General features: G+C 44.3%; 1 protein-coding gene across 1 annotated transcript in view; it reads right to left on the bottom strand.

The window, feature by feature from the left end:
- The window catches only part of PCSK5 (proprotein convertase subtilisin/kexin type 5), a 445837-nt gene that overhangs the window by 16905 nt on the left and 407220 nt on the right, over positions 1 to 21712 (bottom strand). Inside the window, 5 exon segments of the mRNA XM_033858183.2 lie at positions 3624 to 3854; positions 7193 to 7429; positions 8493 to 8710; positions 17233 to 17428; positions 18893 to 18976. Coding sequence (XP_033714074.1) covers positions 3624 to 3854; positions 7193 to 7429; positions 8493 to 8710; positions 17233 to 17428; positions 18893 to 18976 — 966 coding nt within the window.

Raw genomic sequence — 21712 nt, 5'->3', positions numbered from 1 at the left:
CACCGTACACCATGGCGGGTGGGGGGATGCAGGAGGAAGGAGACAGTGTCCCTGTGGGCTGATGGGCATCCCAGGAGCTAAGACGAATGTCCAAGAAATAGAATCAACCATAAGGACATTAGGAGTTGAGAAAAAACAGAGGTCAGAGTGGATGGGCTCTGTTGGGCAGGACAGAAACCACCGTCTGTTAAAGTGAGGAAGAGAATGTACAGGGTCTAGCAGGATGGGGAGAACATTCAAGGCAGGGGCTAGGGTAGCAAGAGTCAAGGCTCCACTGAAGAAAACAGTAAGTACAGGGCCAATGCAATGACAAGTTCCTACAGTCTCAACTATTTCTAGCCTAAAATATAAGATTTTACCCTCAGTTTTGCTGTGCTGTCCACACAGTGTGACTAGTGACATTTAAGTGAATTAAAATGAAATAAAATGAAAACTTCAGTCCCTCAGTTGTACAAGCACAGATATAGAATATTTCCATCAGGACAGAAAGTTCTATGGACTGTGAGACTCTGTTTTGCCCAGAATTTAAAAAATTAGACTCTAACCGTGAATCCTCTGCTCTATACAGCAAGATGAGTTGCAGGGGAGTTCAGCCACACATAACCCCATTCCTTCCTCCACCCACCCCAGTGGAGTCACTGATTCTTGCCCTTTCAACTTCTTTAACAGCATTTAGGGTGGACGGTGAGGGTGGATTCACGATAAAGTTAAAACATGAGATTTGCTGGCTTCGCAGTTTCACATACAGTCTTAGAGGCAACTCTGCCCCAAATCTGCTTAACCTCATAGACCAGAAGCCAGACTCTCCTGCCTTATTAATGTGAGCCACTGGTCAGCTCTAGACCAGAAGAAGGTTTGTCTCCATAACTTCAGTCAGCATTAGCACAGGCACTGGGGGAAAAGGAAAAAAAAAAAAACCCAAACTAAATAATACGAGAGCTCTGTAAGTGCTGTGGACCCAGCCAGCTCTGTGCTGGGAGACCCTCTGAGCTGCTCGAGCGCAGGGGCCATGTCATCATCTCTGCTTTTCCAGCTCCTGGTTCAGTGCCAGGTCTTCCAGTGGCTGTTCTGTTAAAGATGGATGTTGACAGTGGTTTATTGTCCAGCTGATGTATCTAGCTAACTAGGGGGAAGCCTGAATCCCCTGAATGTGAAACACCTCTTCATTAGTTTCCTATTGTTGTAACAAATTACCACATAGTGGCTTAAAACAATACAACTTAATAAATCTTATAATTCTATAGATCAGAAGTCTAACATGGGTCTCCAGGGCTAGGGAGAAGCTTCTAGAAGCTCTGGGGGGAGAATCTGTTTCTTTGCCTTGTCCAGCTTCTAGAGGTCACCCACTTGCCTTGGCTTGCAGCTCCTTGTCTATTTTCAAAGCTGGAGTATCTTCTCTCTGTTCTGATGTCACATAGACTTCAACCACTAACTCTGGTTATCCTGCCTCCCTCTTACAAGGACCTTGCAATAATCCAGGACAATCCTCCCAAATCAACACAATTAATTTAATCACATCTGCAATTTCTTTTTTTTTTTTTTTTTTGGTCATGTAAGGTAACATAATCATGGGGTCTGGGGATTAGGTTGTGGACATTTTTAGGGAGAGCATTATTCAAACTACCACAGCCTCCAGAGGAATTATCTAGTTTATAAGTAGCCTGACCCTGGTGGGGTGGTGGTGAGGGGCGGGATGGGAGAATATGAGAAGACCAGGTCCTAGCACAACCTGCATCCAGCCCCTGGGGGACCACCAGCACCGAAGTCTCAGTTCTAGTCTAATTCCTATCCCTAGTTAAAGGGAAGACCACCTTGTAGTGATAAGATGTATTCCTGTCTGTATGAAGGCACCTGAGATGATCACTCGTAACACTCTATATTGGAGATAATTAGAAAAGAAGGTCCTGGGGGTTGAGGTGATACAGGAGATCTGGAATGGTCTCATGAAGCCGCAACTGCTGGGAAGAAGGTTCATTGAGATTTGTGGAAGAGGAGCTAAGACAGATGGATAGGTATCCTCAGGTGTTTTCTACCGGGAGGCAACCAGGAATGGTATTGAGGATAGTGGTCCCCGTGTCTCTGCAGGGAATTGGTGCCCTTGCTGATGGTACCTCAACAAGAAGAGGAAAGAGTTGCCACACATTTCTCTTTGAGTGTCTTGCTTCTCAGGTCTACTCTGCCGGGTTGGAGAGATGAATGCTAACACTCTCCAGGTCTTCACATATTCGTCTCTTCTCTCTCTCCTACACCCCTTCACTCTTCCTTCTTTCAGCTGAGTTCTGTTTCATCTTCTTTCTCCCATACCCCTGTTATGCCTAATCGTGGTATCTCTGGAAACCTGAGGGTGCTGCTTCACACTGGCAATAACCTTCACATCTGATCTGCTGGACAACCTCAGATTGTCCCACATTTTGTTCAAGATTTATTCATCAATGGGAGCTAAATCAAGGGGAAATTTTCCTGAAAAGCTGAATACCTGCCTGTTCAGAAAGCATCTCTCCACAGACTGCTCATTAATCACAAGGGAAAATAGGAACTCTGCAGTGGAGAAATTGGACAGCACCCTGAAGAGAGGACCAAAGTTAATGTCACCTGCGAGAGGCAGGTGACCACTGGGCGCCTCCAAAGGACACGGCATCACATATGAAGTATCCCGACTGAGGATGCACGATCTCCATCTAATCATGGAAACCTTCACACAAACCCCAGTGGAGGGACAGGGACCGTGTTCTTCTCGAATGTCAATATCATAAAAGACAAAGTCTGCGGAAATGTTCAGATTAAAGGAGTCTAGAGAGACATGGCAACTAAATGCAATACCTGACTCTAGACTGGGCCCTGATCTAAAAGGGAATTCACAAAATTCTAATATGGACGGTTCATTAAAGGATTGTATTAATGTTAAAGTTACTAGACTTGACAACTGTACCGTGGTTACATAAGAGAGCATCCCTATTCCTAGGAAATACATACAGGCAGACCTTGTTTTATCGTGCTTCACAGATACTGAGTTTTTTAACGAAGTGAAGGTCTGTGGCAACCTTGCGTCGTGAGATGACGGTTAGCGTTTTTTAGCAAAAATGTATTTTTTAATTAAGGTATGTACATTGATTTTTTTCTTTGACATAATGCCATTGCACACTTAACAGGCTACAGTATAATGTAAACATAATGTTTATATCCACTGGGAAACCAAAAAGTTTGTGTGTCTTGCTTTATTGCCATATTCATTTCATTGTCGTGGTCTGGAACCGAACCCACAATATTTCCAAGGTATGCTTGTGTTAAAGTATTGGTGGGAAAGAGGCCATGATGTATGTAACATATCCTCAAGTGGTTAAAAAATATATATTGCGAATTACGTATGCGTGTACGTCGAGAGCGAGAGAGTGAGAACAAGCAAACGATAAGGCCAACGGGGCAAATGGGTAAAGGGCACGTGTGCGGGGCTCTTTGTACTGATTTTCCTCTTGCGTCTATCCTGTAGGCTTGAAAATTTTCCAAACACAAAGTGAAAAGTTAAAAAGAAAGACGCCAGTTTCTACTGGGTGCCACGCATTGTGCACGGTCGTTTCCCAGATGGAGGGAAAGACAAACCCGTCCTCAGAGGAAAGGTAACTCACTGAGAAGAAGGCTGTCCCGCAGGCAGGTGTGACACTGGTCCTCCGAGGGTCCCGTGCAGTGGAAGCACTTGGCATGACAGGCCTTGCAGGCCAGGGCCGCCTCATCCCAGTACTCCATGGTGGCGCATTCAGTGTGAGGCACGCAGCCCCCGTGGTTGTTCACCCTCAGGCCTTCTTGACACGTGGTGCAGGTCCCCGAGGAGGAGCAGGTCCGGCAGGACTTGTGGCAGTCTGCGGGTGGGGTGCAGACAGCAGACGGAGAGTGAGAGAGGGTCAGGGTGCCCCTTGAGGGAATCGGTTCCCCTGGAAAGTGTGCTCACCTTCCTTCCTCGGAGATTTCTAGGCTCTGGGCCAAGGGTGTGGCCAGGAGATGGGCTCTAGGCTGGAGCATTCTTGTTACAAGATGAGGAAAACATGGCTGCTTCACTTTCCCTGGGATCCCCAGAGAGCCCCTTCCTGCAATAGCCACCTCAGAGATAGTGGTAAGAGCCCCCTTAGTTACCCAAACTGCAACGTGCTAAGAAGAAGCAACCCTGTCGCAGCACAGCCACGCACTAGTCTGTGGGCTTCTCACCACTGTAATTCCTCTGCTGTGGTTCTCCACTGACCGCCCAGTAATTTGAGCTTATTACTAACGTAACAGCTGTTAATACGTGTTGTAAGTACCTCTTGATACAAAAGACCTTTTTTATAGGCATTTAGGAATGCACAGTGCCTATGAGAGGGCCTGGCATATAACATTGGCACTCAGTAAATATTTGTTAGACAAAGGAAATGAGAACAAGTCACTCCCACCTCGGGGGGTTAGCAGTTGCCGTTCCCTCTGCCGGGAATCCTCTATGTGAGTAGTTTGTTCCCTGTGTGAGTAGTTTCTTTCCCTCCCTTTTTCAATGATCTCTTCCAGGCCGCCTTCTCTCCAATTTCAACTCCCTCCTGCCCAACTTCCTGCCCCCCTTTCCTGCCTTATTTTTCCTTTTGACTGGCTTCTTTAGAGTCTGTTTTCCCCGATTGAATGTCAGCTCCATGAGGGCAGGATTCTGTCTGTATTGTTCCCTGCTGTGCCCTAGGCCTGGAAGAGCGCCCAGCACATAGTAGGCCCCCAGTAAGCACTGCCTGGATGAATAGATGCATGGTATTCTTCTTGTGATTGTTATCTTCTCAGTGTATCTAGATCAGGACATTGAGGCTGGAGGTGCTAAGTCACGAGGCTGGGAAAGGGCAGGGAGAGGAGATGAACCCAGGACCTTAACAAGAGCTCTTGGCCATTTCTGCCCCAGCGCCTTGGGAAGGGTGAGGTGTTCTTAGACCTGTCTATGTTATCTCGTAGGGAGAAATTCAGGGTGATCAGAATGGATCCCATTCTTTGTGTTTCTTAGAGGAGAACCTGCTTGGACATGGCTTGGTTCTAGAAGCTTCTCTACACCAACCCAAATCTTAATTTTCAGGTCAGGTCCTTTGTTTCTTCTCTGGCAAGTCAGCTTGTTGCCCTGTTTCTTCCAGTACCAGCCTCCCTCCGCCTCCCTTGGGACTGATGGAAGGAGAAACAGCATTGCAGGGAGAGACCTCAGGTTAGTTCCCAACAGCTGAGCTGGCCTGAGCTCGGGCATCTGTGTTTTGTTTTTTTTTTTTGCTGTACACAGGCCTCTCACTGTTGTGGCCTCTCCCGTTGTGGAGCACAGGCTCCGGACGCGCAGGCTCAGCGGCCATGGCTCACGGGCCCAGCCGCTCCGCAGCACGTGGGATCCTCCCAGACCGGGGCACGAACCCGTGTCCCCTGCATTGGCAGTCGGACTCTCAACCACTGCACCACCAGGGAAGCCCGGGCATCTGTATTTTTTAAAGCTCCCTGGGTGGTTCTCATGGGCAACCAGGGATGAGGACCAGAGGCCTTTCTCAGTGAGAAAATTAAACCGTTCTCTATATGGCAGATTACTTTTACTATGGAACACCTGAGAAAGGCCAAAAGTCGATCCTCGGTTCCTGCCCTAGTACAGGCAAGATGGCCCTGCAGGCCTTTGGCTGAGGCTTTAAACTTCTCATGGAAACTGACCCACAGGTTTGCAACCTCCTCACACGTTCACTCCCGCCCCCTCCGCTACACAGGCACAGCCGCCCATCTTTAAGTCCACGTTCTTTCACACAGTCAAGTGGGACATTGACAGTAAGTAGTGCTTTACATAAGACACAAAAAGTTATACGCAGATTGTAAGGCTAGAGCAGAAAGGCTGTAGGAGCGCACTGCATCTTCATGTTTGACCAAAAACATTTCCCTGAGTACGTTCTAGGATGTGGGTGGCCCAAGGTTTCTCCTGCCACGTGAGTTCATGCTCAAGCTCTCACTGTGGTTAGGGGGCTGCCTCTGGGTATCTGTCTCATGTTTGCTTGGTGGCAACATAAGGGGCTAAACTACCACTGGCTGCCTTGTTGGAGTGAATCCTGTGATTGTAGTTGACAATATTGTATTGTATACTTGAAAGTTGCTGAGGGAACAGAGCTTAAATGTTCTTACCAAAGAAGAAGGAAAAAAAAGAGGTAACTAAGGTCAGTGTCAACTGACCTTACTGTGGTCATCATTTCAAAATACATACATATATTAAATCGTCACAGTGTACGTTCTAAACTTATACAATGCTATATGTCAATTATATCTCAATAAAACTGGGGGGGAAAAGGAAAGTCCTGGGCTTCCCTGGTGGCGCAGTGGTTGAGAGTCCGCCTGCCAATGCAGGGGACACGGGTTTGTGTCCCGGTTCGGGAGGATCCCACATGCCGCGGAGCGGCTGGGCCCATGAGCCATGGCCGCTGGGCCTGCGTGTCCAGAGCCTGTGCTCCGCAATGGGAGAGGCCACAGCAGTGAGAGGCCCACGTACTGCAAAAAAAAAGAAAAGGAAAGTCCTTTCCCTAAGAATGCTTCTCTCACTTGCTTGAGAATTCCTCTAGTGATGGGCAATTTATATTTAATTAATTTTTCTTTTCCCTGACAACGGATAAGAAGCAAAGAACTCACGCCCACTTAAAACATAAGGAAGCATAAATAATAGCAGATCCTTTCTTGAACGTGTAGGGATTGAAATGCCAAATGGGACATGGAATAGGAGACCCCGGGCAGGAGAGGCTGCAGGTGATGAAGACGAGGGTGGCTTTAGGGAGACGAGAGGCTTGGAGAAAACCCTCTATGGTACAGCTTTCATTATGCTGCTATAAACCTATAATGGATTAAAATTTTAAGAAAAAATTTCCATTTTGGGTGACTTTTAAAGGCCCATCATCTCTGTTGTAAATCTTCACATGAGAATCCTTTTTGATCAGCTACCGTTGTGAGGAGGGTCAACGTGATTCATTGCTAATAAGTTACATCATCAAAGCTAAGGAATGATTCATTTAAAATAAATCATAAACTGGAGCAGGTTCAAAATATGCTTCCTTAAGGAGGAGGGAAAGAGCTGACACCACAGCTCTGGGACTGGGATGGAACTGCGCAAACCCCAGAACCTACTTAGAAGAAACACATCATCCCAAGTAGGTTCCCTGGGATGTGGTGCTCGGCCATTTTACCCGGAAGTCTTTACCTTTGCAAACCTTAGACTCTTTTTCAAAGTAAGTTCCTTCTGGACACTCCTCCAAACACTGCCCATCGTAGAGAAACAAGGACGCCTCAGCACAGAGGTCACAGTCATCCATTGAGGGGCCACTGCACTCCAGACAGTTTTCATGGCAGGGAACACAGTGCTGCGCATCTGCGTAGAAGTGCCTGGGACAGGACTGGTGGCACGTATCCTTGTACAGGAAGGACTCAGGCATGCATTCTGTGGGCAGAGGGAAGCAGCAAGTTACCCCCAGGGGAGCAGCAGAAAGGAATTTATTCATTCTGCAGTGGGCTAGCCCATCGCCCATCTCTTTGACTCATTTGACCCCAGTGTACATTTGCCCCACTCCCACCTTCCCAGGGCCTGTCCTCCTTGTCTCACAAGCCCTGCCTAGGGAGAGGAGACCACTTATGGTGGCCCAATTAGATGGTGCTGGGTTCACATCCTGAAATGATCTGCCCCTTCAATTGCAAAAACTTGTAGTGCTACGGCAGATGAGTCATGGAGATGCTGGACGTGTTGTTCGAAAACCCAGAAAGTATTACCAGATTTTTAAAATTGTATTGAGCACCTCAGGCTCTATTTAATACAAAATGCAGTTTAGGAATTCGTGGATCAGTTAATTTTTCATTCACTGATAGGGTAAACCAATGAAATATACATGGTTAATCAGTATGAAGAATGCATTGTATATTTATTTTATTTGTGCCTATCCTCTTATTTGGGGAGGAATTCCAGAAAACTCTTAGGTTACACCAAGAGAGTCCTTTGGATTGGACAGAGCCAGTTAAATGAGTCTGTCTTGTCCTGGAGAGGAAATTAGCCTTTCTTAGGAGATAATTTCAGGGAAAAAAAAATCCTAGCCAGAGTGCTACTCTCAGAGTCTTATAGTGGCCTGAAATTTTCTTTTGTATCTTTTATAACAGTTGAAATTCTCCAGCCACCTCTATTTTATTAATATCAGTCTCTCCTATGAGATTTTGTGTTCAAAGAGGCAGAGACTTTGGGTTCTTTTCTGTATCTCTAACACCTGGGATGGTGCGTACCACACCCTAACTGCCCAGTACATGTGTGGGAGAAATCGTGCAAAAAAGGGGCTCTTGTCTGTCTTAATTTGCAGACTCCATCATGGAAAGGCTTTATGTCACCCTCAGTCTCCTCAACGACACCCATGGAGGTCAATTTCAGTAAAGGTAGGGAGACTGGCTCCTCCATTTCTCCTTGGACAACCCACCCTCAGATAGTGGGTCCCCACACTCTCCCCTGTGGGGCTCCCAGGTACCTTTGCATATTTTCTCATGGATGCAGTCCTGACACATCTCTGGACAGTGCTTGCACACCCCCTCCACGGCCACGTGCCTCTCGGGGCAGGTTTCCCGGCACGCCCCGTGGCCAAGGACGAGGCCTCTTTCACACGAGTGGCAGTTGGAGGCATTCCCTTCACATGTTCTGCAGGAAGGGCTACAACGTTCACAAGTACCATCTTCTGCATAGAAGCCCCTGTGGGGAGAAGAGGGAGCCCCTGGAGAAGCTTTCCAACTAGGGCAGTGATTCACACCTGGCAGCTGAGACTTAGGACTGAAAACGGGAGGATCATGGCTATTGTTGACCAAAATGAATCCATCAGAATTCCTGGGGAAGTGTGGTAAAAATCAAGTTTGGAAAAATAAGATGAAAGGCATAGGTATTATTCTTGTGAATTTTGTGTGTTTGAAAACAACTTTTAATTTGTATATAGTTTAGTTATCTTCCGATTTTGTTTTATCTCCTAATCTTCATTTGTTTTTCCTTTTTTGTTAGAGACTTATGTTAGAAGAGAAAATGCTTTTTATTCAATTTAGTATGTTTTTAATTTTAAAACAGTTTAAAATTTAACAGATAAAAATATTTTTAAGAGGATCAAAAGGTTTAATGACCTATACAATTTTTGTATATGAAAAGGAAGGGAATACCCTTGGAGTAATACCCTTGGAGTAATCATTTAAAACACGAGGACCACCTGTGACCCATAGAGTATTATAGCCAGCAGCTGGACCCTGTGGCATAGGGAGACCCCTCTTGCCTTAGACCCATGACAGCCACTACCCTTCTTGTTAAGGCCACCGAGAAAATTGTTGTGGAATCCCCTTTAACCATTTTTGCTCCTCATGAAGTAGAAGCTCTCCTGAATTCTCATCACATTCACCATTTCTCAGCCAGACACTTCCTATGAAGTCTTTTTGTTAACTGCTCCTCACATAGCTCTTTTATATTATAATAACCTTAACCCGGCTACTTTTCTTCCTTCCATCGCTGATGAAATACCCCACCGCTGGCTAAGGCTGACGGACCGCCTCCTGATTCCTTATAATGATCTACAGGACATTCTATTGGATAACACTGACATCTTGTTCACGGATGGTCTTATTTAACAAGGTGACAATAGTAAATATTGTGCTGGGTATGTTATTACAACTCCTTTTGATGTTGTTGAAGCAGCCTCTTTACCTATGGCTACTTCACCCCAGCAGGCTGAATTATATGCTCTTACACAGGCTGGTACTTTAGCTGAGGACAAAACTGCCAATATTTATACTGATAGGAGATATGCTTTCAGAATAACGCATGGTTTTGGAATGTTGTAGAAGCAAGGTAGAAATAAAATTTTAAATGGCCCCTGTGTTCAGGAATCAGTGGATACAATACTTTTACCTGTCACTTTAGCTATTAAGATTCTGGGGCTTGTAGCTTGACTCTGGAAGTCAAAACTACAAGCTAGGGGAAACCATCCTGTTGATACTTTCGCAAGGAATGATGCCCTTAAAGGGTCAAAGAGCAGCCAAGTGATATTTTATAATATCATTTCCTCAAGTGATAATTTAGAAAAAATGGCTAGAGAGGCCCAACAGTTGGCCTCAAAAAAGAAAAAAATTTTGGAAATTCAGTAGTTGTTGGTTTGATTAAAAAGAGAAAGCTCTAGTTTGGACCATATAACAAGCCAGTCCTACTGGAGACTGTGAAATTCCCACTCCCCACCACTGTACATGCATTAAACCTTCAGTCTAGGGCTTCCCTGGTGGCGCAGTGGTTGAGAGTCCGCCTGCCGATGAAGGGGACACGGGTTCGTGCCCCTGTCCGGGAAGATCCCACATGCCGCGGAGCGGCTGGGCCCGTGAGCCATGGCCGCTGAGCCTGCGCGTCCGGAGCCTGTGCTCCGCAACGGGAGAGGCCACAACAGTGAGAGGGCCGCGTACCGCAAAAAACAAACAAACAAAAAAAACCCTTCAGTCTATGACAAAATGATAGCCTTCATGAATCAGTACTGGTGGGGAAACATTAACAAGGCAACAAAGAGTATTTACCTCATTTCTCCCACTTGTCCAAACTACAACCCAGGGAAGGCTCTTCATACTGTTTCCTGACATTTTAAACTGCCTGATGGACAACTTGAGGTCTGGCAAATGGATTACATAAACGTCCTCTGTCTAATGGATGTAAATATGTTTTAGTCATGGTCTGTATGTTTTCACTCTGGACTGAAGCTTTCCCTTGTAGACAGGCTACTGCCTTTTCTGTGGCTAAATCCTTTGGACAGCATTTTCCCTGCCTGGAACTCCTCTTGAAGTTCGTTGTGATTGAGGAACCTATTTTATTGATCAGGTACTTAGATAAGTCTGTACTGTTTGGCCAGTTTTACAACACTTTCACTGTGCTTACCACCCTCAACTCTCTGGTTTAGTAAAACACACTAATGACATTATTAAGACTCAGTAGGAAAAATTTGTAGAGGCCCTCCAAATACCTTGGCCACAAGCATTGCCATTGGTACTTCTAAATCTCATATCCACTCCTTTTGGAATTCATAAACTCTCACCATTTGAGATAGTCACAGGATGCCCAATGAACTTGGCTTCTAGTTATTTTGACCCTCAGCCAATAAAAGGAGAGATACACCAATATTGCAAAGGCCTAACTGCTTCTATTAAAAGTAAACATGCTTTAGTAGAGCAATCTTTTCACAGTATGGCCATGGGAGATGAAGACCTTAAGCATCATACCTTGCAAACTGGAGATTTCATCTCTTGGAAAAGATACCTGCAGAAGAACTCTCTTTAACCTTGCTGGAAAGGCCCCTATTACATACTGCTAACCAACTCTTGTGCCGCCACACTCCAAGGAACAGACTCTTGGATTCACTGGACACACATAAAGAAAGCACTGAACCCTGATTTGACCTGCACATCATCTGGGGCCCTGAAAGTAAAGATTTCCCAGAATTGAAGCAGATGACATCTGATGCGACGACTTTCCCAAGATATCTGGACTAGACCTGTTGGAAGTTGTTGCCAAACCTTTGATGATGACATCTTCAAATGAACTCCAATATCTATGATCTTCATAACATATGGACTGTAGATAAAAAGTGCTGGAGATTTCCCCCTCCTGCCACTCCTTGTTACTTGAATGTGACCTTACTAGGTTTCCAATCTGTACAGTTTCCCTCTGACGTGAGACATTACACCCAGGAAAAGTCCTTCCTGACGTTGAGGGACAAAAAGCTGCTGAAATTAGAAAACCTGATTCTTGATCAGTGATCTTGATCAAAAGGGGAAAATGTAAAAAAAAATAATGAGAAGCCTCAATTAAATAGAGTTGGGAAACCAGAAGGGGAGTTCTCACACCCTGTGACAATAGCAAAGTCAAAGAGGAAGAAGAAAGTCTCCTTTTCTTTCCTGGCAAGGACTCAGCCAATGAAAAGCCACAAACTCTTTGTTTACCAAGCCCCCCCAACTTCTTTTCCTCTCTATAAAATTGTTCTCCTTCCTTTGCTGTGCAGGAACTTGCATGTGGCCCACCATGTTTCCAGACCTTGAATTGCAGTTCTCTGCTGATCCCAAATAAACCCATCATTGCTGGAGAAATACCTGACAGTCTGTTCATCAGGTCAACACAGGCAAGCACATTTCATTTTAAGCCTCTGATTCTCTTCTGGTAACATGCCATTGGCTAAAGCAAACCAAATTACCCAGACCAAAGTCAAGGGTCAGGGAAGTCCATTCTGCTACTCATGGGGAGTGCCGCAACATTACAGGCAGAGGGCATAGATACAAGGAAGGGTGAAAATTGCAGCAAGTAACTCAATTTACTACAGTCCTTTTTGAATCCTAAAGCCAATAAAAGAACCTTCTTATATAGCATCTTTAGTTGATGTTTTAATTAATTAATCAGCTAACTCATTCACATCCATTTAATCATTCTCTCAGTCACTAATTTCTTATATTCAGTAAACAAAAATGTACTGAATGTGTCAGGAAGAAATAGGACAGGGGTGAACAAAAGTCACATTTCTAATGTAGTTTTAAGTAGAAAAATTGGAGAAGAAAGAAGTGTAGGTAGAAGAGGGGTAACTAAATAGTGTCCAGATGAAAAGTAAGGCCAGGCTTCCTTACTCATTAGTATCCTTAGTTTTTCTTTGGACCATGATGGAGAACACTTGAAGAACAAAGACAGTACTACTACTTTGTCCAACAAGTCAATCTCTTAAAATTGCATTTAACAAGACAGTGGATAGAAATGTATTATATGCTCATCAAGAGTTTGATTGAATTTGAGAAATTTGAAATTAAGGAAATTTAATGCATTCTTAAACATATCCCATCTACCTGAATGAGAATTTGGTAGATTGATTATTTCTTTGTGTGTAGCAAGGGATTTGGCCTGCTCCAAAGAGAGGTCTAGCCTTTCTCCCTAGCTAACTTCTAAATTCTTGGAATTCACCAAGTGGTAGGAATGTTCTATGCTCCTCTGACCACCTTAGAATTTATGCTAACAAAATAACGCAAGGTGGGACCAGTCATAGTCTGTAGTTTTAGGGTGGGGATTGGCCATGCAGGAAAGACCAACCTGTGTTTAGTGGCTGGGGGCTTTGGGCTATGTGATATCACCTGGCTTCTGGGGAAATTTCAGTGCTAGGCCTGGTCAAGGTCTCTGCAGAATAATTGTTGGGCACTTAAGGTGAGCAATTCTAGTACAGATTTTGAAGAAATGCAGCATGAAGAAAACTTTCTCAGATTCTTCTCATAAGGGAGTCAGTGGATGTCGGAGGAGATGCTGAAATGAAAGGAATAGATTCAAGCAAAAAAAGAAGGCAAAGCTGTTGAAGACGACTACTAATTCAAAAATACAGGAATCTGAGAAACTTGTCAGATGGGAGGCAGCTAGAAGGCAACGTGAGAAGGTGTTTTTCAGAGAGCCACTTTGCTGAAACCAGCCTTCTCCGCATAGATCTGGCCAGTAATTAGACTTCCTGTCTTCTCCCTGCACTTACAAGACTTTTTAGTTAATGCTTTATTTCACTGTTATTTTTATTTAAGAAGACAAATTTTTTTTGGAGAAGAAATGGCCACATGTATTAAACTGTTAAATTCAAAGTACTTTACGTTGAAGTCTTTCGATCAAGATAAATATATGTAATTCAAAAGCTGTGTGGTTCTGGAACTTTATGTATATTTTACAAACACCTAAGACAGTGACAGCCAACGCTTAAAGGAAGACCATGTTTTCTTCCACCAGAGCTTCATATGTGGTGGATTTGAGCACACTTTAAGTTTTGCGTTACCTTTTAAACAATTACTGTAATGATGTATGTTACCGCTCGAACTTTTTAATTTGATGAACATATACCATATTTGAAAAAGCAGTGGCCACTAATGCCGATTTATAAATAATTCTGAATACCTGGATATCATTTCTTTGCAGGTTGTGTTTCTGTTATAAATCTTATTGCTATTTTAGGATGGCTCACACCCCAAAGGGCAATTTTGCAGGAAGAGAAAGCTGCCTAGCCAAGCTGGGTATTATACGTTCCTCAGAGTTTATCTCCCCTGTTGTTTCGTAAACATAAAGACGGAGGACTCCACAGTAATAAGACCACCCTATTTAAGACAGGAAAGCACGTACTTGTGATTCCATAGTCTGCAGGATTTTCAGGGCGTGTTAGTAGCTTCCCTATTGCTTAAAAAAAAAAAAAGAAAAGAAAATATCTTGGCTGCCATGTATCTGCATAGGGTCCCATTACTTCTTTTTATTCCTCCAAATCTGAGTGGCTCAACCCAGATTTGGAGAAAAAAAGTGTGCAATGGTCAACTAATTGGATGAAAGCAAAATGCATCTCTTTCTGCCTCACTTTAATGCATTTTCAATTCCTGGAACATTTGAAGAATCCAAGAGATAGTAGGAAGGTGGTGGTAATGATTAGATAAGTAAGGTGATGCTAATGACAACCAGTTCAGTCCCACCGTGACAAAGGTTAACAAGGAAGCAATGATTGACTTTGGTAAGTAGATTTCTGACCTTCACCTTTGTTGTAGAATATCTTTGCTAACTTTGCTGAGGCGGAAGCATGGTGGCTGGGGAAGGAGAGCTGGGTGTTCCCTGGCTCAGTCTCCCCTCATACTCCTTTTTCCCTGCTGTGCTGGGTTCTCTTACCCTGACCCTTTCACCATTAAGCCTCTTCTCAAATACCCAACTGGGGAGGAACCTTGAAAATATTATGCAGAATAAAAGAAGTCAGTCACAAAAGGTCACATTCTGTAGTATTTATATAAAATGTTCAAGAATAGGCAAATCTATAGAGACAGAAAGTAAATTAGTGGTTGCTTAGGACGGTGGGAAATTGAGAGTAACTGCGAAAAGGGTATAGAGTTTTCTTTGGGGGGTGATGGAAGTATTTTAAAATCAATTGTGATGGTTGCACAACTCTGACTATACTAAAAACCATTGTACACTTTATGTGGGTGAATGGTGTGGTATGTGAATTATATGTCAATAAAGCTGTTATAAAGAAAGAAAAAAGAAACCCCAGTTGGATGAAAATGTGGCATAGTGCAATGGTTAAGCACATGAACTACAGAGACTTGGGTTGGAATCCTGACCATGCCATGTGTTAGCAGTGTGATGTTGGGCATGCTACCCCTTTCCTCACCCATACAATGGGGGGAAATAATGATATAGTGTCCCTCAGTACCTGCAGGAGATTGGTTCCAGGACCAGACATGAATACCAAAATCCATGGTTGCTCAATTCCCATAGCTGGTCCTTTATATCCATGGTTCTGCATCTGTGGATTCAATCAACCATGGATTCTATAGTACCGTATTTACTGAAAAAAAACATCTGCGTGTAAGTGGAACCTCACAGTTCAAACCTGTGTTGTTCAAGGGTCAACTGTATCTGGATAAGAAGATTCTTGTTAGGATGAATAGGATGGTGCCTTTGAAACCCTTAGTGCAGTGCCTAGATATTGCAAGCTCTCAGTAAGTAGCTGTTTTTAAATGTTTTCTTCTTCCTTGGAAACTTTTAGCCCTTTGTGTATTAAGGACCTGAGAAGTATGACATTGATTGATGTAACCTTCCCGACTGGATTGTAAGCCTGTTGTAAGCTCAGACTTCCTTCACTTGATCTTAGCTTCCAATATCAATTCTTACACCCAGTAGGTACTAAACATGTATCTGTAGAATTGAATTGGATACATTTGGCTTCTACACTAGATTGGACGATTTTTTTTAAAAATTTATTTATTTATTTATTTATGGCTGTGTTGGGTCTCCGTTTCTGTGCCAGGGCTTTCTCTAGTTGTGGCAAGCGGGGGCCACTCTTCATCGCGGTGCACGGGCCTCTCACTATCGCGGCCTCTCTTGTTGCGGAGCACAGGCTCCAGACGCGCAGGCTCAGTAGTTGTGGCTCACGGGCCCAGTTGCTCCGCGGCAGGTGGGATCTTCCCAGACCAGGGCTCGAACCCGTGTCTCCTACATCGGCAGGCGGATTCTCAACCACTGCGCCACCAGGGAAGCCCAGATTGAATGCTTTTTGAGTGTCAGCACCATGACTTATATTTGTACCCAACAGGATCAATCTCAGTAACAGATACCAACAGGTCACTAGAAAATAGGTGTTGTTTTTATCATGTTCTTTTAAGCAGTGGGCAAATAAAATTTCTAGTTCCTTCAGATGTTGTAGGCTGCTTCCCCAAACTCATTTCTTGCCTCCCTCTCTCCACTCTTCCTGGCTGTCGGTGTTGTGATTTTTGTGGGTGTTCAGGGGCAAATCTTGTTCAACCTACATCAATCCTTACATTTCCATTCTCCTTGCCAGCGATCAGTTTAGGAAGATGTTAGTGATGCATTCTGGCTGATGAGATGTGAAGGGAAGTCTGAGGGAGTTTTCTTTCTTCTTAAAAAGAGATAAACAAGGAGAAAGGCACCCTTTTCTGTCTCAGGTTGTTGCAGTATGGGGTGGTGCACTTGGGGATGGACAGACAACGTGGGCTCGGGGGAGGACAAGCTGAGGAAGGTACAAGAGGAAAATGGAAAGATTGTGGGTTTCTAATGAAGCGTTGGCCACTGAAATGACCAATACGAGATTTCCAAACTTTTTATTGTATGCATTCATACACCCCACATTTTCTGTCCTGCTCTTTGACATTTCTGCTGCTTGTCACTGAAATTTTCCTGATGAACTTTTCCATTTGCTATTCCCACTTCCCATTTAGGTAAATCCTGGAGGCAGGACCATTGATAGGAAGAGTAAAGGAATTGTAAACCAGGGGACCAAGGAAGCCATGAGGAACCAATCAATAACTAGGCAGGTATTACTCTTTATTTATTACCTGTGATTCATACCTCACTTTCGACATGAAGAAGAGGTCCGTATGTTCCACAGCCTATCACAGCCTCACTTTTGTGATGGAAAAAAAAACCCCCTGACAACTGTTTGATCACAATTACAAGGTAAAAAATAAACATATTTTCATAAAGGTAAAAATATATACATCTCATGGTCACAAGGGAGAAGCGTGCATCTGGCCTTATGGAAGCTTTGGCTGCTGTGGCTGACAGTGATGTCAGACAGTTGAGAAGGGAGGCGGATATAGGTGTTCTAACCAAGGAAGAGAAGAGGTCCTTGGTGAATGGGAAGGAATTGCCCCCAAAGTACTGCAGGGGAACGAACACAAGTAGCAAGTGAAAGGAAGAGGAAAACTTACTCAGGGCACCTGGTTAAGCACCTGCCTTGATGGAGGAGGAGGGGGTGGTCTGGCTGCGTTTGGCACTCTTTGCAAAGATTGGCTCCAGAGCAAGAGGCACAGTCCTCTGTACAGTTCTCACAGCTGCTGCTTCTCGCTGAGGGCCACATGCCTTGGGGACAGGATGGGACGCAGGTCTGAGCCAACAGATATGTGCCTAGAAACCCAGGGAAGAAGGCAGGTCAGACGGTCATCGTGTGTCTAATCTAACAGCACACGCATCCACGCAGAGAACTGATGTTCCTGACAGCTTTTTTTTTTTTTTTTTTTGCGGCACCCGGGCCTCTCACTATTGTGGCCTCTCCTGTTGCGGAGCACAGGCTCCGGACGCGCAGGCTCAGCGGCCATGGCTCACGGGCCCAGCCGCTCCGCGGCATGTGGGATCCTCCCGGACCGGGGCACGAACCCATGTCCCCTGCATCGGCAGGCGGACTCTCAACCACTGAGCCACCAGGGGAGCCCCTGACAGCTTTTTTAACTGCTCCAAAGCCCTGAGTATCGGGAACACTTACATCAGGATTACCAAAACATCTATTAGTGACGCTAAGTCCTCCAAGATGAGTTAAAGCTCTAGAAAGGAAATTGACCACAGGCTTGTTTCTTTGACTTTCCTATTGATACTGCTACGGGTCACCATGGGGCTTCCCATTGCCCAGGTGGTCCATCTATTGAGACCTTTGTCTTAAGCACTTTGTCTATTAAGACCTTCCTGGTGTGAGGCAGTTATACACGCACATCTTGATGGAGTCTGTTCTGCTTCCCAAAGCCTATCCTGTTAGGACACCAACATAGTAGCAACCCTTCCACCCAACTCCACCTTTAATGGACAGTCCATCTACTTAGTTTTAATGGAAAAAAAATAAGGTAACATTATTTTTAAAGAAAGCAATTTAAAAATCACCCTGAACTCCAAAATTCCAAGAAAACTCCATCAATTTTTGTGTGTTGACTTCTATATACTGTAGGAGTAGGATCATGGCATACCTGTCATTTTAAGTTCTGTTGTTTTTGTGTCTCATCTCACTATTAACATTGCACATTTCAACATAATGATCACTTTAATAGTGATTCTTAAATTCTGAATTCCTAACGTACCATGTTAATAAACTGTCCCCCTAATTCAGGGAACTTATTTCTGATGTGTTTTTATAGATGATGAAGCAATTAATTTGTTGAGCTGTTATGTTGTGCTTTTCTTTTTCCTCCCCTAAATTCAGTACCAAAAATGAAGAAAAATAGCAGGTAGACTCTCTATCCCCACCTAGATTCTCCACCTTAATTCTCTTGTTTCAGCTAATGCACTTTAAAAGAACAGTGGAACCTCTAGAAAGGTCAGACACCCAGAGACCCTAACAAACTCTGTGGCCAAATCAATCACTAACTTCATCGTGCTTTTGGAAAAGAAACATTTCTTTTCTTTTTTGTTCTGGTCCCTTGAAAGCCAGTTTTTATTATAGGTCAGTGTTTAGGTCCCTGTGTTTCTCCAGCGTAGCTACTGTGATAGCAACATGTGATGGGACTAGTTCAAGTCCTGCAAACCCCTTACACAGAGATGCTGATGTACATGAGTTACAGCAAATTGGCTTTGCTACTGCTTCCTTCTGTCGCACGCAACACTCACCTTTTGGACACGAAGTGCACAGGGTTGCAGATCCATGGCAGGTTTTGCAAGAAGAATGGCAAGGCTGGTATCTTCCCAAGAGGTCTGTGTAGGGAAAGAAACAAGAAGTCTGTCTCTTTTGAACAGGCTCAGAGCCCCGCAGTGTTGGAAAAGATCTCATAGGTAATCTCATTTCCCTTTTCACCCCAAATAGAATCCCTTCAGGTTGACATTGGCTAAATCTTTGCACCACCCACTGCCTACCATGTGGACTTCATTTATTTTATTTTTTTCTTACTCTGTCATTGACAATTGATTATCAAGACTTTCTTTGCAGACTATCCTATTAAGACAGGATAGCCTTAAATACTAAGGGGATATTTGAATTAACAAATTTTACTTCTTTCATATTTAAAAAATGTGTGGGGTAAGGGAATGTGTGGTTGTGTGTACGCATGCAGGAGTTTTTGCGTCAAAAGTAATCACTTATTTCCCCAGCATTCTTAGATGACCACTTCTCTTCACTCCAAGATGATAACTGAGAATTCACTGTGCTTTTTTGATGTTGTTCTTTGGAACCAGATTTCACAGTTGGTCAATGTTTGGGTCTCTGTGTTCTTCAGAGTAGCCACTGTGGGATGCAGCCTAAATTGATCTCCTCTTAAATTTGTGCCCAATGTTAAACATCAATATAGCAGAGGCACCCGAGAGCTTTCTGGCTGGTCAGGTGGTGGGCAGGCCATTCCAGGTTAATATGCCATTAAGCTGGGAAACATGCGAGCTGTTTCCCCTCTCTTCCGGCACGACCATTTGCTGGGCAGGCTTTTCCAGGAAGGCAGCAACTCCACTGGGCAGACATACATAACAGCCTCAATAATATCACCCAATCAATATACATAGAGATCTTGACTAAATTTCAGTAATTGCCTAGGAATCAGCATGACTCACACGGGGGAAAATTAGAAAAAGAAGTTCTAGCTTAGAACGTGTCATATGAATGACCCTGAAGTTCAGTTAGTTGTTATTGTTGGCATCTTACCATTCCCCTTCCCTCCCTCCCTCCCTCCCTCCGTCCTTCCTTCCTTCCTTCCTCCCTCCCTCCCTCCCTCCCTCCCCTTCCTCCCTCCCTCCCTCCCTCCCTCCCTCCATCCTTCCTCCCTCCCTCCCTCCCCTCCCTCCCTCCCTCCCTCCATCCTTCCTCCCTCCCTCCCTCCCTCCCTCCCTACTTCCTTCCTTCCTCCCTCCCTCCATTCTTCCTTCCTTCTTCCCTCCCTCCCTCCCCCTCCCTCCCTCCCTACTTCGTTCCTTCCTCCCTCCCTCCCTCCCTCCATCCTTCCTTCCTTCCTCCTTCCTCCCCTCCTTCCCTCCTTCCTCCCCTCCCTCCCTCCTTCCTCCCTTCCTCCCTTCCTTCCTTCCTCCCTCCCTCCCTCCCTCCTTCCTCCCTCCCTCCCTCCCTCCCCTCCTTCCTTCCTTCCTCCCTCCCTCCCTCCTTCCCTTCCTTCCTTCCTCCCTCCCCTCCCTCCCTCCCTTCTTTCCTTTCTTCCTTCCTTCCTATTCTCTTGCCTTTCATTTCCTTCCTTCTCCTCCCAAGAGTCAGTCTCTAGTCACACCTGCCTTCATATCCCAGCTGTGCTGCTTCCGGTAGGGTAACCATGGATACAGTAATTAAACTCTCAGAGTTCTAATTTCCACGTCTCTAAAATGAGAGCAAATGATTCTTCCCTTACAGGACTCCTGTGAAGCCAGAGTGAGTTAACATTGTAAAGCATGCGTGGAGTGGCTCAGTAAACGGTGGATCCTCCTCCTTCCTTTCTCCTCTCTCCCGATTTCCTCATCTGTTACCATTCCACCCCCATTCTCAGGCTTCTGTTTTATTTCCCGTTCTCTTTCGTTCCATACTTGGAGTGGCACCAGGAGGCATTGCTTGGTTTCTCTGATGGCACTCATGGTTAATAAACTGCTGAGCCTTGCTACAGAGAAAACTAGGTAGGTAGGTAGGAAGGTAGATAGCTATGGATACATGGATATAAATGACTGTTGGTCCTGCCGTTCTGCGTGGAAGCTGTTTCCTAGTTTGGAGAGAAAATTTTGTACTGGTTTTCCAGTAGACCACTGACTGATGTACTCTCCCTGGGGGATTTGTTAAGAGTTCAGTTAGCCAGTGCAGAGCAATGCTAGTCCCAAGATTTTCACGAAAGTGATGATGATGAATGTGTTCACTGACCTTATTGGGGTAATCACTTTGCAGCGTACACATATATCAAATCATCGTGTTACACACGGTAAACCTACACAACATTGTGTGTCAGTTATATCTCATTGAAGCTGGGGGGAAAAAGATGCTTACTTTCTGAGAGCAGTTATTCAAAGAATAATAACAAAATAATATTCATTAGCTCTTGAGCGCCTGGAAAATCGTTATTATATATCAAGGCCATGGGTTGATTTTGTTTTGACTTTTATCATTTTTATGCTAAAATGTTATATTTAAAAAGATAAAAGTCTTCATTAATTTTATCATATTTAAAAATATATAATGTATATATTTACACATATACATGCATTTGTAATTACACATACGTATCTCACATTCTGGCAGTTGGATATTTTACTCCAATATACTCGGTATAAAATTCTGTAATGTCCTCATTCCTCCACTAGAGGGTACTCTGCACACACAGTTAGCAATCAGGCGTCAGCAAATGGATAAAGTCATCTCCAGCCAGAGCTCTACTATCATGAAAGATTAGAGACTTAATGTCAACAAGTAAAATTTGACCTTGATCATAGTTTCTCTTTTTGCTACTCCAGAAATTCTAGACTGAACAAGACCTCCCCAAC

Source organism: Tursiops truncatus, chromosome 6 (assembly GCF_011762595.2).
Source record: "Tursiops truncatus isolate mTurTru1 chromosome 6, mTurTru1.mat.Y, whole genome shotgun sequence".
NCBI classification, from domain to species: domain Eukaryota; kingdom Metazoa; phylum Chordata; class Mammalia; order Artiodactyla; family Delphinidae; genus Tursiops; species Tursiops truncatus.
This window is presented reverse-complemented; position numbering and strand designations above follow the sequence as displayed.